We start from the raw sequence: 16,295 nt of genomic DNA, 5'->3' as shown, positions 1-16,295 counted from the left end.
AAAACTCTGGTGGGCTGACTATCTAGCTCTCCTTCATTCACTCCTTGGCTGATTAAATATCTCCAAATTATCCCTCTAGGAATGTATTTCCTCCGCTTTGCCCCTGTCTCATTCTCCTTCACCATCCCCTTGCCCTCGGGTCCCATCAGGGTTCCTATGTTCTCCAAAGTAGCCATGCATTCACCGAGAGGGCGGCCAATTAAAGTAGATCCCAGGCTGATGAAAAACTCCTTGTGCATCTCAGAAGCACGGCAGGCCAGCACCCCCACGTCTCCCTGCTCCACATTCACCCCAAAGATGTCAAAGTCAGGGGTCACCGGTTTCTCTCTCTGCTTTAACACCCGGAGTAAGACATTCCCACACACGTAGGCTGATGCCTCTTGGACATCTCTCCAGGGTGCTCCCTCTGTGTTATCTTTGAGAGGCTCATACTCTCCCAAATTTTTGATCACCAGCCTCAAGATCTCACCCCCCAACATCTCCTCGGCAGGCAGGGCTCTGATAATCGCCCCTACCTTGGGCCAGGGCAGCCCGATGGTGGTCACTACCTGCTTTGCCGCCTCATGCGTGAAAGAAGTGCACTGTTCCAAGGTCCACATTCGGTTTACCCACATGGGCCATCCCTCCTCCTGCTTCTTCCAAACTTTCTCTTTGCTGGACGTATCCCCCACTCCCCGGCCTCTGCCTGCCTCCGCTGGCCTTACCTTCCTAGCACCCGCGGCACCCGCCCCCGGCAAAAACTCTTCCTGTGCCTCTAAACTCCAGCAGTCCCTGTCCCACACCTCCGCGTCCCAGTCTGCCTTACTGAGCGCCGCCACCTTCCTCTGATCCAGACCCTTCCCCAGGGACAGCAAGGTGCCCAAGCACTGCACCTTCCTCCTCAGCCGGGCGTTCTCGGCCGCCTCAGCCCTCAGCTCTTCTCTCAGCTTGCGCAGCTGCTCAGCCTGCTCGTTCAGCAGCGAACCGTCGCACCGCAGCGCCAGGACTTCATTGCGAGCCACCTGCAGATTGCTTTGCAGGCTCTGGATACACTGATCCTTCTCCTCCACCGCCGCCTGCAAGACCCGGGCCAGATCGAACAGCAGCCACTGCAGAGCCGAGCACTTCTTCTCTCCCTTGGGATGGTAGATGGACACGTAATTCAGCCAGTGTCTTTCCGCAGCTTGCAGCGTGGGGTCCTGTTCAACCACTTTAAAGTCCCACGGGTCCCCACCGTGCTCTAGCATGGCCTGCATAAGCAGACCCCTCTCCTCCGGGCTCGAGGAGCTTTCCAGCTCTTTCTCCTTTGATTTCCCTCCTCTCGTTAGCCAGGACATCTTCACGCCAGCTAGCCTGCGGTCAGGATAACCTCGGCCAATCCCACACGTCCCGACCCGCCGAGGGTCTCTCTCTTCAGACTCGATGCCCGAGAAGCAGCTGAGGCAAACGGACCTTTTCCCGGACAGTGGTCGCGACTCCGGAAAACCGGCAAAGTAGCACCGCAGACGTCGCGCCCCTTCCCGCGTTGCCCCACGACCGGATGGCAGCTCCAGCCGGCTACCCGCCTCGACACCTCCGGGAAGGCTGAGGGCAACCCCCGGCCGGAGCCAGTTTTTGCATCAATGCTGTCTACTCCTCCCCGTACTCCCGGTGTCGGGCCCTCGGCTTGTGCCACTCCAGGACGGCCCGAGCCAAAGCCCCCCCAGGAGACAGGTCAGCTGCCGCCCCGCCCCTCAACGAGCGGCGGGCCGGGAGCCCAGGGGCGGTGCTAGGCGGCTGCTGCCCCGCCTCTCAGGCCGGCGGATGGCCGCGGCCCTGCGTAGTAGGTGCCGGTTCCCTTCCCTGCTGCTGCCGCCGGCGGTGACGGTGGCGGGCCCGGGTCGTCTCGAGGGTCTGGGTGCGGCCATGCGGCAGCCCGCCGCTCTCCCGGCGCGGCCAGACGGTGCCGAGGGCGGCGCGCAGGCGGGCGGCGGGGGCTGGCTGGACTCGCTGCGCTTCGACAACCTGGCGCTGCGCTCGCTGCCGGTGGACACCTCAGAGGACAGTGGGCCGCGGGCCGTACCCGGTGCCTGCTTCTCCCGGGTGCAGCCTAGTCCTCTGCAGAACCCTCGGCTGGTGGCCATGTCGCTGCCGGCGCTGGCGCTGCTGGGGCTGAAAGCGCCGGCGGACGATCAGGAGTCGGCGGAGGCCGAAGCGGCGCTGTACTTCAGCGGGAACCGATTGCTGGCGGGCTCGGAGCCGGCAGCCCACTGCTACTGCGGCCACCAATTCGGCAGCTTCGCGGGACAGCTGGGCGACGGCGCTGCCATGTACCTGGGTGAGGTGCTGAGCCCTCAGGGCGAGCGCTGGGAGATCCAGCTGAAGGGCGCCGGCCTCACTCCCTTCTCCCGGTAAGGCCTCGCGGGACGGCCTGGCCCGGCCCAGCCCGGGGCAGGAGGACGGGGCAGTGGGTTGGCGGAATAGCCCGGTGAAGCTAGCACGAAGCACCCTGCACGGCGAGCTCACCGTATAGGGGGGAGCGGGAACGGGGCCGGGCTTCTCTGCCCGCTAATTGCAATAGCAAGGAGCTTCCCCAGCTGATCCTGTGCAGTGGGTTATTCCCTGAGGCAGACCTCATCACTTAAACACTTGCGGGTTTGGAATCTCATTTTTTTTACCTTCGCTGCTGCAAGTGTAGTGCTTAAACGCCAAATGAGAAAGTGGCAACATTTTTCTCTGGAAGATAAGACTACGATTGCGGCTCCTTCTCCTTCAAGTAGAACATTACTTCAGTCCCTGGTTATACTCCTCTGAGGTTTTTTCTCCCCCTGTTAGGAGGATGCAAACTGTGATGAAAGTCGACACTGCAGTGTGTAGTAGCCAGTGGACTTGTTTGTATTGCTAATCCTTCTACCTGCTGCCAGCAGTGCCTTTCCTCCATCCTTCCCGACTGTAGGAGGGGATGGTGGAAAAGCCACAAGAATGGCATACCAGTCCCTGCAAGGGACGACTGTAATTGCTGGTCGGTTTAGCCTGCACTGCTTTAAATCTTTCAGGCTCCATTTTGCTTACATATTCGGTCTTTTTTCTGTTCCAGCTGTGCACAAGCTCAGTAGCACCTTATTTTCATATATGTGGTGCAATGAAGGCCTTCTTCAGGTCTTTGAAGGTTAAAGGAATCATAATGAAATTCTAGATACAGTGGCAGCATTATAGGCCAGGCCTGCACAGCTGTCCTGCTTGCCAGTGGCTTCTGAAGTATTGGGAGTGCCTGCTCCTTTTACTTAATATCTATTAAATAAGCTACTTTGCAATTTGCTGTTTGTTTTGGGTGGGTTTTTTGTTTGTTTGCTTTTATTGTTTTTTAAGAGCTCTGCCATGTATGACCATATATATTTAACACCTTATTTCTAGATTGCTTATTCAGAACGATCCAAAGTAACATTATTCTTTCCAGAAGTATAACACTAGCCATTTTATTAAGAGGAAATGAGTGACTTACTATAAAATAGATATATCTGTCAAAAAATAGACATATCTGTTAAAAAAACATTTGCAGTTTTTGAAAGAGACTCTTGTGTCAATAATAACAGCAGAGTTAATGATTAGAAGGGATATGTGTAACTAGGAGGTTTGTTTTCTTCCATGATGTGATCCTTGAAAGTGTGTTTTGTCCACCTAATTAATCAAGCTTTAACAAGTTTGAAGGTCCTTCTTTTTTCTCAGATCTGCCACTACTTTGTTTTGTGACTGTGGACAGAGCATGTCACTTCTAGGCTTTTTTTTTCCCCTCCATGCAGGAGAGTTCCCACCTTTATAGCCTTAAAACTGTGTCTTCTTGTTACAGACAAGCTGATGGTCGGAAGGTCCTGCGCTCGAGCATTCGGGAGTTCCTGTGCAGTGAGGCTATGTTTCACCTAGGAATACCGACAACGAGGGCTGGAACATGTGTCACGTCTGACTCAAAAGTTGTCCGTGACATATTTTACGATGGGAATCCAAAAAATGAAAGGTGTACAGTTGTTCTGAGAATAGCATCTACGTTCATAAGGTAAAAGCCTACTTTAGTGGAGGTGGTGTTTGTTTGTTGGTTTTTTTTAAACCAAGCACAGCAGTCATTTAAAATACCATTTTAAGTGTATTTCTGTAAGAGTGCCATTTGTGTGTTTCTTGGTCTGGAGGCTTGCAGCTCTTTTGCTGGCCTGTAGGAAGCTGCTGTTCTTGTCCAGGAGATGGGAACGAGCCATCGCCTTTACACACAGATTAACACTGAACATGCTAGCCTGGTAGAAAATAAGATCTAAGCTCTGCAGAAGAGATTTGTCATGTTTATACCTGCACAGAATACATGGGTTTTTTTTGTGTTGGTAGTAGCGGTGAATTAGAGCTCTCCCCTTATTCCAAAGCTATTCTAGTGTAGTACATGGGTTGTACTTTCCCTGCCAGAGGGGAAGTGTATGAGGTTCCTGCTCCAACTCAATAATGGTTTCAGGAAGTTGCATTGCTTCTTGTAAGGTAACAGAATAATAGAGGAAGGTGAGGCATAAGGTGTGCTTGCATTTACACATGTACATGTACATATGTACATATATATGTGTGTGTGTAAAAATCCTTAGTGTACAATCTAGTATTTTAAATAAGTCCTATTCCTGTATATTTGGTCAGGATAACAATTATTCTGTAAATGTGGTTGTAAGAAATTTTAACAAGCTGATCTTAAATACTGGATAAGATCTTGATCTGTCAGTTTAGTTACAGAGTTCCTTGAACTGAGTCAGTGAGCCTTGCTAGGTTCTATGTAGGGATCTTTGTGGATCTTTTCTGTCAGTCAGTTGAAGAACTTGTGTTCGACTCGAGCTGATGTGTTGCTGCAACAAAAGTAAATGTGTTTGACTACATGTAATTTCAAATGAATGGTACCAGATAATACTAAATCATGTTTTCATTATTTTAAACCAGATTTGGCTCCTTTGAAATTTTTAAACCTCCTGATGAATACACAGGACGCAAGGGTCCCAGTGTTAACCGAAATGATATTCGAATCCAGATGCTTGACTACGTGATTAGCACTTTCTATCCAGAAATCCAGGAGGCACATTCAGACAACAATATTCAGAGGAATGCTGCTTTTTTTAGAGAGGTAAGAAAGATCACATTCTCTTCATAAATCCATAGCTATCATCTTTAGAAACTTCATGTACATGCGCAGATGACTGGAGTCAGTTAATGCCTTTTACCATCTGACTGCCTCAACTATTATTTTCTTTGAAGAAAACACTCTTAATAGAACTGCTTATTGATGAAAGCAGAGTTGATATTGATCAAACCAATACAGGTGATTTAACCTTTTTAATAGTTAATAGTGAGTTCTCTGCTCTCGGAAAGCTTCCCAAGGCTTGTCTCTTTTTGCTTAGTCTGCAAGGATGAATTCTGGTCATGACTGTGAGATGGTGAGTTGACAGTGTGGAGACATCATTTGCAAGACATCATCTTGCAAAATACTAAGAATGTTGAGTTGCTTCCTGTCTCTCATTTTTCACATTAAAAACAGGAATGTTGACTGCAAATCACTTTAACTGTAGGCTGTAGAATTGAAATGTTTAACAGCAGTCAAGCACTGCAAGGGCTTGCCAGAAGAAGCTGCAAACCCTCCAGCTCGGAAGTGGTAAGATAAGGTGAGATAAACATGCCTTAGATGTGGTGTAGTGTTAGGTCATTCTGCAGTGGTGTGGAGGAGAGGCTGTATGTCTTCTCAGAGACTGATTTTGAACCTGTCTTCAGTTACTGTGTAAATTTAAAAAATACTGGAGATGCATAATAAAAATTGGAACTCTAACATTAGTAAATGTAGAATTGCTGTATTTCTCTCTGAAGTAGAACATAACTAAATTAATTTGTATCTGCACTTTATCTACTGAATATACCTTTTGCCTCCTTGTTGATACTGTGTTGCTGTTCTTAACACTAAATTTCTATTACTGTATGCATTTGTTTTGGTGAGCAAAGAAAGAATTTGGGGGATAAGGTGCTTCTGTTCATGTTTTAGTGCTCAGTATATAGTAACACTACCCTTGCAGAAGGGATGCAGTTTGAAATTAATGGAGAACTGTAATAAAGGCTCCAATTCAGAGTATTTAAGTTCAATTAATGTTACAGTTTTAATAAGAATGTGATAACTACCCTGTTAAAATAATGATTAAAAAACACCACAGTTTAATACATTTGACTAGCCTATGTAAAAGAAGTCATGGTGTTTTGAAATCTGAAGTGACCTGGTAGGAACTGGCTGCAACATGATGCATGTTAGCAATAGACCAATAAGAAGTCAAAATGCAGGCTTGACTAAAATGTGACATTCTCTTAATTTTGTGGAGTTTGTTTTGGTTTGGGGTTTTGGGGTTTGTTTCTTTGGAGGGGTTTGAGGTTGGATTTCTGTGGTTTTTTTGGTGGTGGTTTGGGATTTTTGCTCTAACACAACCTGTGCTAACTTGCGTTGGTTCTTCAAAAGCAAGCTGTGGCTTGGTCCACCACTGGATGCCAAAGAGTTTATTGTTAGTAGACAGGCCTCTTGTATTTAAAAGTCTGGAGTCTATGAGGAGAACTATGCTTGTCACCCTCTGTGTCTAGCTCTGTAGCTGATGGAATACTTTCTGATGGGTTTCCTCACTCCCATCCTGGTATCCTTTCTTTCTTGCTCCTTGCTCCATTTGGTTTTTAGTGTTTTGTTGTGCTTCTCCTGCCTGTGGCTGTCTGTCCTAGCATTAATTTTCCATGTTTTCTCTTCTTAGTGGAGGCTGTGGTACATTTTTCCACCTGAAAAGCACTCTAGTCCCTTACTTAGACAAACACATCTGTCTGTTTCAATGTCAGCTCAGCTCAAACATGTTTTACCTTTTGGTTTGCACTGAAAGAAAAATTCAAGTGATTGCCTTTGGCAGCACTGTCTGGAAAGCAAGAACCATTGTCTTCACTACTCAGATAATGTGTAGGTGTTGTTTAAATGGGTCTGTCCTTGAGATAGTGCTCTTATATATGCGTCAGACTTGTTTTCTAGTATGACTTAGCAGTAGAAAAATGCGATCAAAAAGCATAAAGGTCAAAATGAATGCAAAGCCATCTCTTTCTAATCCATATACCCATCTTCATGTGGTTCCCAAGCTTTATCTGCTTTCAGATGCTCCCATCACTGGAATTTCTTCTTTACCAGAGCATTGCCAGTGTATCCACACAGAAACATACAGCAGTCATGAACTGCCTTACCCCCTGGATACTTTCATGCAAACCTGGCACACAGGATTTTTAAAGTTATTTTTAAGTTTTACCGTCTTCCTGGCACAAAGCCATTGTGTGCCAGGGTGTGCCTCCCTTACTTGTTTACCATGTGCCAGTAATCAGGTTTGGACATATGGAGCTGTTTGCTGACTGGCCCATGAAGCAGCAAAAATGCATAAAGTACCTAACACAAGAATGTTGTAAAATGTTAGAAGCATGGAGTCTCAAAGTGAAGTAAAAGCTTCTGTTCCAAGCGTCATTTGTGGTTTTTACTGTGTGTCGCACTATCTCAGGACAAGATTTTTCATCTTAACCCGACTGCATATTTTTAAGAAAAGGAAAATGGAAACATTCTGGGTTTGAAGACAGAGGCATAAAACTGTTTCCTCTATTAACTAGATAATTTATTAAACCTTAATAAAACATGCTTACACTACAGGCTGGAGATTTTTAACTTAAAACATTAATTTAATTGCTTTACATTCCTGTACTTTGATAGCAGTTTGAGAAGGTGAGTGATTTTGACTGTGAAAATAGTTGAGATTTAAAAGTTTCAGGTAATGGCTACTGATGTTTGTTTTTTTAATTCTGTTTTTTTTAACAGCAATTCAGTGAAGTACTTGGAAATAGCAGGGTTTTTTTTAAAAAGCCAGGTTATCTTCCTGAGTTTCAGGTTTCATAGGTCATATCTAGTTGTAGTTGACAGATGGTCTACTTTAAGTACCTAAAACTTTAAAAATATTACTCTACTTACTTGAACAGTGAGGCACGTACAGTGCTTGCAGTCAAGAGTTGCATAGCAATAACTTTCAGTTAAGCAACAGAAAAACTGGTGAAGCTTCCATTCAGTGAAGAACTGCATTTAAATGAAATTGTCATTCTTAGAATATTTTTGCTTAACCTCACAGCTTTTTCCTGCTCTCCAGAAATTGAGGGAAACTCTTATCAGTGCTGCAACTTGTCAGTAAGGAAACCTAACTTTCCTGTAAATCACTGTAAGAGACGAACTTTGCACTGAGATTTGTTGCATATGGTTAATTTTATTTCTTAGTCTTTTTGTATATTTTCTTCTGCCTGTAGTTAAAGAGTCTTTAAAATCTTAGTAGCAAGTAAAAGAGTATATTTGTATGATGTAGAATAGTATGCAAGTCTGGTGTCAAACAGTTTACCCTATTTCAGCATTCTGTCTCCAGGATGTTTCAAAGCTGTCCAGCTGACTTGCAGTCAAGCATGGAAGGAAAGAAGGAGAGGCAAACAGAAATGGGAGATTGAGAAACAGGGCCGTTAGTAACAGGAAAAGAGGAGAAAGTTGTCCTTAAGATTCATAAGATCTGTGGGTATGGCATACTGCCAGAATCTGCTTCTGCCTGAGCTGCAGAAATAGCAGTTCAGGCTGGGAAATGTTTGTGAGCACATTTGTGTATTGGCAATGCATTGTGTTGAAAAATGGAAAAACCCTTCTCTTTCAGATAACAAAACGGACAGCGAGGTTGGTTGCTGAGTGGCAGTGTGTTGGGTTTTGCCATGGCGTGCTGAATACAGATAACATGAGCATAGTTGGGCTGACCATCGACTATGGCCCTTTTGGATTTATGGACAGGTCAGTGTGGCATAGATTTGAAATGTGCATATGTGTTTGCTTTGCAGGAGCGTCCAGATGTTTGTAGTTGCTTTAATATTTTAACTCTAAACTACATTTATGAATCTTTTTTCTGGCAAAGTGGATTCAGTTCTGGTTGTCCTGTAATTCTTCTTTCCAACTTCTCTATATAACTATTCACAACACCTCTAACTGTTACACTCTTCTTGTAGCCTGTGGGGTTTCTCAGTATTGGAGGGGACAGGAAAATATCTAATGAGATAACTTTGGGAAGGACATCAAGGAGTGTTCTTTTGATATTTTGGTCTGCTTGGTTTTGGTTTCCTAGAGGAGACTAAGATAATAAACATAATACTTCTCACAATATTGGTGTCTAGATAACTAGAAGCATGATGTTTCTTCCTTTGTAGATATGACCCTGAGCACATCTGCAATGGGTCTGATAACACAGGACGCTATGCTTACAACAAGCAGCCAGAGATTTGCAAGTGGAACCTGGGGAAGCTTGCTGAAGCTCTAGTTCCAGAGCTGCCCTTGGAAATAAGTGAACTCATTCTGGAAGAGGAGTATGATGCAGAATTTGAGAAACATTATTTGCAGAAGATGAGGAAAAAATTAGGCCTAATCCAGCTGGAATTAGAAGAAGATAGTAAGCTGGTGTCTGAACTCCTCGAAACCATGCATCGCACAGGTTGGTGAAGAGCACAATCTATAATCAACCCAAAATTTAGTTTATGCCTTGACCTTACAAGCTGCCTTGTGCAACTACATTGTCATCTGAGAAAGGAACAAAAGACAGAAAAAAATTACTTGCTTGTGAACTGTGGGACAGTTGGTTTTTTTACAGGACTTCTTCAGTCTCACACTGAGGGTGCAGTTTATTTGCCTCTTCAGAGTGGTGACCTGTACTGCTGTGAGGGGATTTAGAAGGAAGGTGTGGGACTTGTTTTTCTGCTGATTTATTAGTTGCCTTACTCATATAATTCACTTTTTCAGGTGGAGATTTCACAAATATTTTCTGCTTGCTGAGTTCATTCTCAGTAGACCCTGATCCTTCAAACTTGGAAGATTTCTTAGAAAAGCTTACAAATCAATGTGCTTCTGTGGAAGAACTAAAAGTTGCTTTTAAGCCACAGATGGATCCAAGGTAATACTGTCTTTTATCTAAATGTTTTTGGATTGTACTTTTAGTTTCATTATAACCAACTCTGTATGCTATGTAGTATTTGATTAATGTTACATTTGGAAATGCCATTGTTAAGTAGATGTGTCACTGTCCACAGCAGTGCAAAATGTTGAGCTTTATGAATGTGCAGCAGTGACTTGCAGCATTTGGCTCTTGGAACAAAGTCTGACTTTTTGTTCAGTCTTTATTTTTCTTTCTCTCCCCACTGTCTGTGCAGACTAAGGCAGCATGTGCCAGATAATAATGTGATACAGAAAAATGTTCTAGAAGAAATGAATATGAACAATAGTGCTACTGTGTTCTGTCAATATACTGTTAGCAAACAGTCGCTTTCAGCGACCAACATTCTGGGCTAAGTATAACCTAAATGCACACTTCAGGCTCTGAAAACTGTGTGGTGCTGTCAGTGTCTCATTTGATGGGCCATATTCTGTAGTTATAGCTACTCTTAGCATGAAAAAGTAGTAGGTTTTGTTCAACTGCTGCTTATAACAGTGACTGCAGCCATTTTTCAGTTTTTGGAGCAGTGGAAGGCAGGGAATGAGTGTGACCTGTTTCTTTGTTGGGTGTTTTTTTTTTTTTTGGTGGGGGGGGGTGGGTAGATTTTTGTTTGTTTGTTTTCCTAGTGTATTCCCAATGGGCTGTTCTGGGTGTGTTTCTAACTCTCTGTAAATGTATTACATGAAGGTAACCAACTTACCAAATCTTTAGCTTTTTCTACAAGTGAATATCACAGTTAACTTGTGAAAGCAGGATGTTGAGAAAATGGACTGGTGGGAAAATTGTTCGTTCAAGTTCAATGTTAAACCAAGATGGTTGGCTATAGCCATTTGTTATTATGGAGTCATTACTGGTTATTTAAGTTTTTGTGGTGATATACTAAAATGAAAGGTGAATAAATTAAGTTGGTGGATACTGCTGTATTAATTATGTTTCAGTTATACTTTAATATTGTAAGCAGATATGCAATATGAAGGTAGCTCGTATGATAGACATGAGACAGCATTTTTTTAAACACTGCATTCAGGCTTAGAAGAACGTGAAAAGTAGATCTAAATCATCATGATAAGGATATAAAGCTTTGGAGAGGAGTGGTACAGTGTTAAAGTGAGTGCAAAACTGGCTTTCTTATCACAGCACTTGGGTATCCTGGAGCTAGGCATGTCAGATACATAAATCAGATTAGGACGAAAGTTAGAAATCAAAGCACCTAAGTTATCTGTGCTTAATAAAAGTAGGAAAATACAAGCTGATACCAGAGTTCTCGGTTTTGAGGCCAGGGAATAAAGTTTCTCTTCTCTTTCATAAATGTTTCTTCTGTTTATAAATGCATTCACAGAAGGAAATAAAATTATGTACTCATTTTTTATATACAGCACCTTACACTCTGGGGTTTTTTGTTTTACTTTGTGCTGTTGGGCAGTTACTGATCATGGAAACATAAAAGCTAGCTAACACGGAGTAAAAAAAAGGTGAAGTTATTGTACAGCACCAGCTAACACAGCCTAATGTAAAAAGATACAGTCCTAGTCAAACTTGCAGCAAACTAGCCTGAATATTGCTAGGAATTTATTTCCACAACACAGATCTCATTCTGGGATTTAGAATGGCTAACCAAAAAACGATAAACAGTTGTCTCATATGATCTAAATGAGGTATCTTTTCCCCTGTAATCGGGGAGGGTTTATTAGTACTGATAAAATTAGTAGGTATTAGATCCTTATTCTGCATGCTGATACAGAATTAATGTTAGGAAAAGAAACGGGGAAAAAACCCCAAACACCTATGGATTCTGTATTGTGATACCTAAGTTAGGTCCTTACTCTGAATTAATTTCCAAGTTCCCAGGGTATTGTGATGAGTTACACATCTAAACCCAACTGGTAATTCTGAAAACCTATTGTCTGTGCGTCATGTACCACAGGAATGTGAATTAAATACATCAAAGAGAGAACAAGGAAATTATCATAATTTATAATAAATAAAAAAAGTTCTGCTAATTATGAAGTACCTCTCTAGTTATTTAACCTTTCTAGTGAAATCCTAGGTTATTGTGAATGTTATCACATCTACTTTATAGTTGCAAAAAGATAGTGCTTGACAGGTGGCTCAACTTCAACATCAAATGTGTTTTGTTCCTAGGCAACTATCAATGATGCTAATGCTGGCTCAGTCTAATCCCCAGCTGTTTGCATTAATTGGAACAAAAGCCAATATAAATAAAGAATTAGAGCGGATTGAGCAATTCTCTAAACTGCAGCAGTTAACTGCAGCTGATTTGCTCAGCAGAAATAAAAGGCACTGGAAAGAATGGCTGGAAAAATACAGGTAAGGTTTCTCAGCCTTCATAGCAGTGTGTTTTATTTGAGGTCAGTATCTGTGTTGCTGTGAAAGTTCAAGAGCATCTTTGTATTTTGTTTCCTAGCTTTTGGGAAGGGGTAGGTGGTATAGAAATTACCTAGCATCAAATCTAGTCTTAAAAATGCTTTAAGAATATTGATGTTCATTATAGCAGAGACTCGCGTTGGTTGTGAGCCCAGTAACTACAACTGGCTGACTGCTAAGCATTTTATCCTTTAAAATAATTTTCTGAAAGAAAAATGGATGCCATGTCATAGAAAGTGAATTATAAGTATCCTTAATCATAGAGTAACTGTAAAAGGAAACGTGGCCAGGAAAAAATGTCCAGACTATTATAAAGACTATTATAATAGGCATAACTTAAAAGCTTTAAAATATAGGTGTTAACTGGAGATGTTTTCAAGAAACCCCCTTTACCAGAGCATTAGTTGCTTCTGCTGTGTGGATTGGGTCAGGACTCCTGCCCCGCACCTGGCTGCCTGTGATCTTGTTCTCCAGTGAGGCTGAGAGTTCTAGCAAATATTCCTAGTAAAAAGTAGGTCAAACTGCCTCGGCTGTACTGCATCCTTTTGTCAGAACATCAAAAGCTTTAAATAACAAACCAATGCACAAGTACTTAAAAGACAGGATCTGAAGGTGATGGCTTTTGCAGAGCAATGCAGAGCAGACTGTGGACCAGTGTCTGAAGCTGACTTTTCAGTGAATATGCAAGGTGTGCTGCTGATGGTCTGTAATGCTGCTTTTTAAATGAAAGGGCATTTTGTGTTTGCTTGTTTTGTTGTTGTACTGCATTTCAAAACTGGGAGGATTGTAGGTTATGTAATACTTGTTAAGAACTGCAGAATAAGGATCCCAAGGCAAGGAAATGTCAGCTTTTATCATGTGATTATTAATTCAAACCAGTTTCACTTGCTTAATTTTAGAGTCCGTTTGCAAAAAGAAATAGAAAGTGTTAATGATGCTGATGCCTGGAACACTGATCATGTGAAAGTCATGAATTCAAACAATCCAAAATACATCTTGAGAAATTACATTGCCCAGAACGCCATAGAAGCAGCTGAAAATGGGGATTTCTCAGAGGTATGCTATTACTACTTAACATGTCTCTAGGTTTGCCTGGGTGTCTAGTGGTGCTGTTGATGACTAACATTGGGCTAGGTGAGGTTCATTCTGGCATCTTGGATGGTAAGGGGACTAGGAATTTAATTTTCAGAAGATCTGTATTATTTTTGAGGGAGATGTAATTTTTAATGACTGCAGAACAAAGAAAGGAATTGAAAATCCGAATCTGAACATCACCACCTTTTGTAGGCTGATCCTAGGACAAGATACTTGTCTATGCTTTTCTTGTCTTCAGAATAGTGTTTGCTTTGAGAGGCAGTTGGGGATTGATTTATACTTGTTCCTTGCTGTGCTGAGTGTTATCTTCTAAAACTTAATGTCTTTCACCTGTGGAGTTCAGCATATCGATTATTCAGCATGTGTGTGACATGCAGAGTATGGGAAAATTAAATAATTTTGATAAATGACCTAAGAACTGTTATTTGAGACTTGTGTTTTGAGTTTCTTGAGCTTGAGTGCCATACAAATACAAGCTCAGCTAGTTACAATTTTACAGCTTTCATCTTATTTGATACACATAGTTAGTCCTCTTATTAATGTTTGGGTTCTCGGGAGTTTGTGTATTAAATACAGTATCCTCTATCGTTAGTTGGTGCAAAGTTCTTCTCTACATCTTTTTGTCTTTACTTTCTAAGTTCTCGTAACCATGCTGTTCTCTTTCTAGGTAAGAAATGTCCTGAAACTCTTGGAGAATCCATTCCAAGAAGCAGAAGATTTTGAGGAGATAAAAGAAGGTGCAGAAGAGGAAGGAGCAAGTGCTGCAGCAGCTGCTTGTGCTCAAGAGACCAGAAGCAGACTACCATACTGCAGTAAACCTCCTCTCTGGGCTTCAGAGCTCTGTGTTACATGATCTTCATAACTGCCTTGTTTTGTTTTTCGCTGTAAACTGAAGATTCTGATCCTTCTTCAGCAGTGAAGAATTCAGCAAGGCAAACTAAGTGCTATTAAGTTATTGAAACAACCCTACATTTGGATGCATCTGCCACAGTCTTAAAATCTGCTTAATTTGAAGCAGTCATGGGTCATTGGAACAAACCAATGACAACCAACAGTCCATATGTGTCACTAATTTACACGTTCTGAGACTGAAAGTATTTCCTTTAATTGTTCCACACTGCAAGCAGAAAGCAATATTTATGTTGAGGCAGGCTGAATTTCAAACATCCAAATGGAGTTGTTGTGTGAAGACAAAACCAGCAAGTCAGGAATCTGATCTGGTTTTGTCTGATGTCTTAACTAATAGTACTTCTAACATTTATTTACTGCTTTTTCTATGCAGGGACTTTTTGTCCTCTTTAATGGAGGAATAGATTCAGTATTGCTTGTTTAAAGCTATGTTTCATTTAATTAAGTAGTACGTTTCTTGTGAACCTTCAGATTGATATTTAATCATTAACTATTTTCAGAGAACTAGTACAGGCCAGGGTTTGGGGGGGAGCAATTGAATTATTTTCTTTTTTTAATATATTAAAAGCAGAATGAAGGGAGACTATACATTTGTGCTTGAAAATCTTGGTGACTTTTATTCAGGTTCAGTATGGTTGCATACCACATGTGTAAATATATACTAAAATCATGACTGCAGTTTGTAAGCCAATTGACAGGCAAGGCTAGTTTGCCAGACTAGTGTGAACCTTAAACCTACCCCCAGTACACAAATTCCAGTTCATTGTCTGTTTATTTCTGTGCTTCTCACAGAGACTCCTTGTATGAGAAGCCTGCAGGTGTGGGGTACCTGTTCGTTGTCAGTGGAATTTTTTCATTCCCATGGTCTTGCACCACTGACTTTGCTTTCATGGTCTTCCAGAACCTGTGTGCTACAAGCTGCTGTTCAGGAATGCCCTCTTTGAGCTTACAAGAGGCAGTCCAGGCAAGGCAGAAGCAAAAGAGAGCAAATGGCTGCAGTGTCTTCCTGTTTACAGGCTTGCTGGGCAGCCCCCTGCAGGGAGGACAAAGCCCTCCCTCCCCGTCACCCCGGCTTCCAGGATGGGCATTAACCCATCACAGGTGTGTAGCAACTGGACAGGTTAAATTAATGGTCAGGAACAATCCATTACACACTGATGCGATAGGTCTTTCCACTGGCATCCAGTGCTTCCCATGTGTGTAACTCTCAGTGTTTGGCCAATGTCATGGGCACTGTACCAATTGATGGCAACCTCACTATTGCAGGTTGGCCCACTTATCGTTGTAGAAATGACTGCGTTGCTTTCCCCTCTGGCCCACCTATTTCAGAACCCCGATAGTCTGGACCTCTGTGGCACTACTGGTGGCTGTGGCCATGGTTAAGCCAGATACTGCTTTTATACCAACCAGTATGTATTTCTTCACATGTGGTGGTTTGAGGGGACCGACATAATCAGTCTGTCAGGTACTCCATAGAGTTTTATCCTGACTAATATGTTGGGCTAGTGCTAGGTTTGTGTGATTGGCCTTGCCTGAGTGACCCCTTTTGATGCGAAGCCACTCAGCCAACCTTCCCCACTCTTTCCCCTCGCTACTCACTGCATGGGTGTGTGCCAGGTCATCCACCTGTTGGTTCCACTTCACAGCAAGGGTGTCTTGCTTGGAGTATCCTTTGATGCGACAGCGAACTGGACCTTGTCCTCTTCTCACAGTTGGACCATGAAATACATGTCCTTGATGTCCACTGTGGCCATCCAGGTGTGGGATGCAGCTTGAATTGCTGTTACCATGGAAGTCGGGCTTGGGACTGCTGCAGTGAGAGAGGCTGTATTCTTGTTCCATTGTCAGTAGTCAGTTGGTAGCTGCCACTGTCCCTCAGGCTTCCACGCT

General features: G+C 43.0%; 1 protein-coding gene across 1 annotated transcript; it reads left to right on the top strand.

The window, feature by feature from the left end:
• Positions 1-1,775: 1,775 nt before the first annotated feature.
• Positions 1,776-15,078, top strand: SELENOO (selenoprotein O). Its single transcript, XM_068165887.1, has 9 exons — positions 1,776-2,369; positions 3,806-4,009; positions 4,918-5,098; positions 8,700-8,830; positions 9,241-9,521; positions 9,827-9,977; positions 12,159-12,344; positions 13,301-13,457; positions 14,164-15,078. The coding sequence occupies exons 1-9, from the start codon at positions 1,783-1,785 to the stop codon at positions 14,356-14,358; spliced, it is 2,073 nt and encodes a 690-aa protein (XP_068021988.1). The 5' UTR covers positions 1,776-1,782; the 3' UTR covers positions 14,359-15,078.
• Positions 15,079-16,295: the final 1,217 nt, after the last annotated feature.

Source organism: Melanerpes formicivorus, unplaced genomic scaffold (assembly GCF_026170545.1).
Source record: "Melanerpes formicivorus ecotype bairdi unplaced genomic scaffold, bMelFor1.0.p_v2 SCAF_3, whole genome shotgun sequence".
Taxonomy (NCBI): Eukaryota; Metazoa; Chordata; class Aves; order Piciformes; family Picidae; genus Melanerpes; species Melanerpes formicivorus.
The sequence above is the reverse complement of the archived record's forward strand: the minus strand, read 5'-3'. Positions and strand labels throughout refer to the sequence as shown.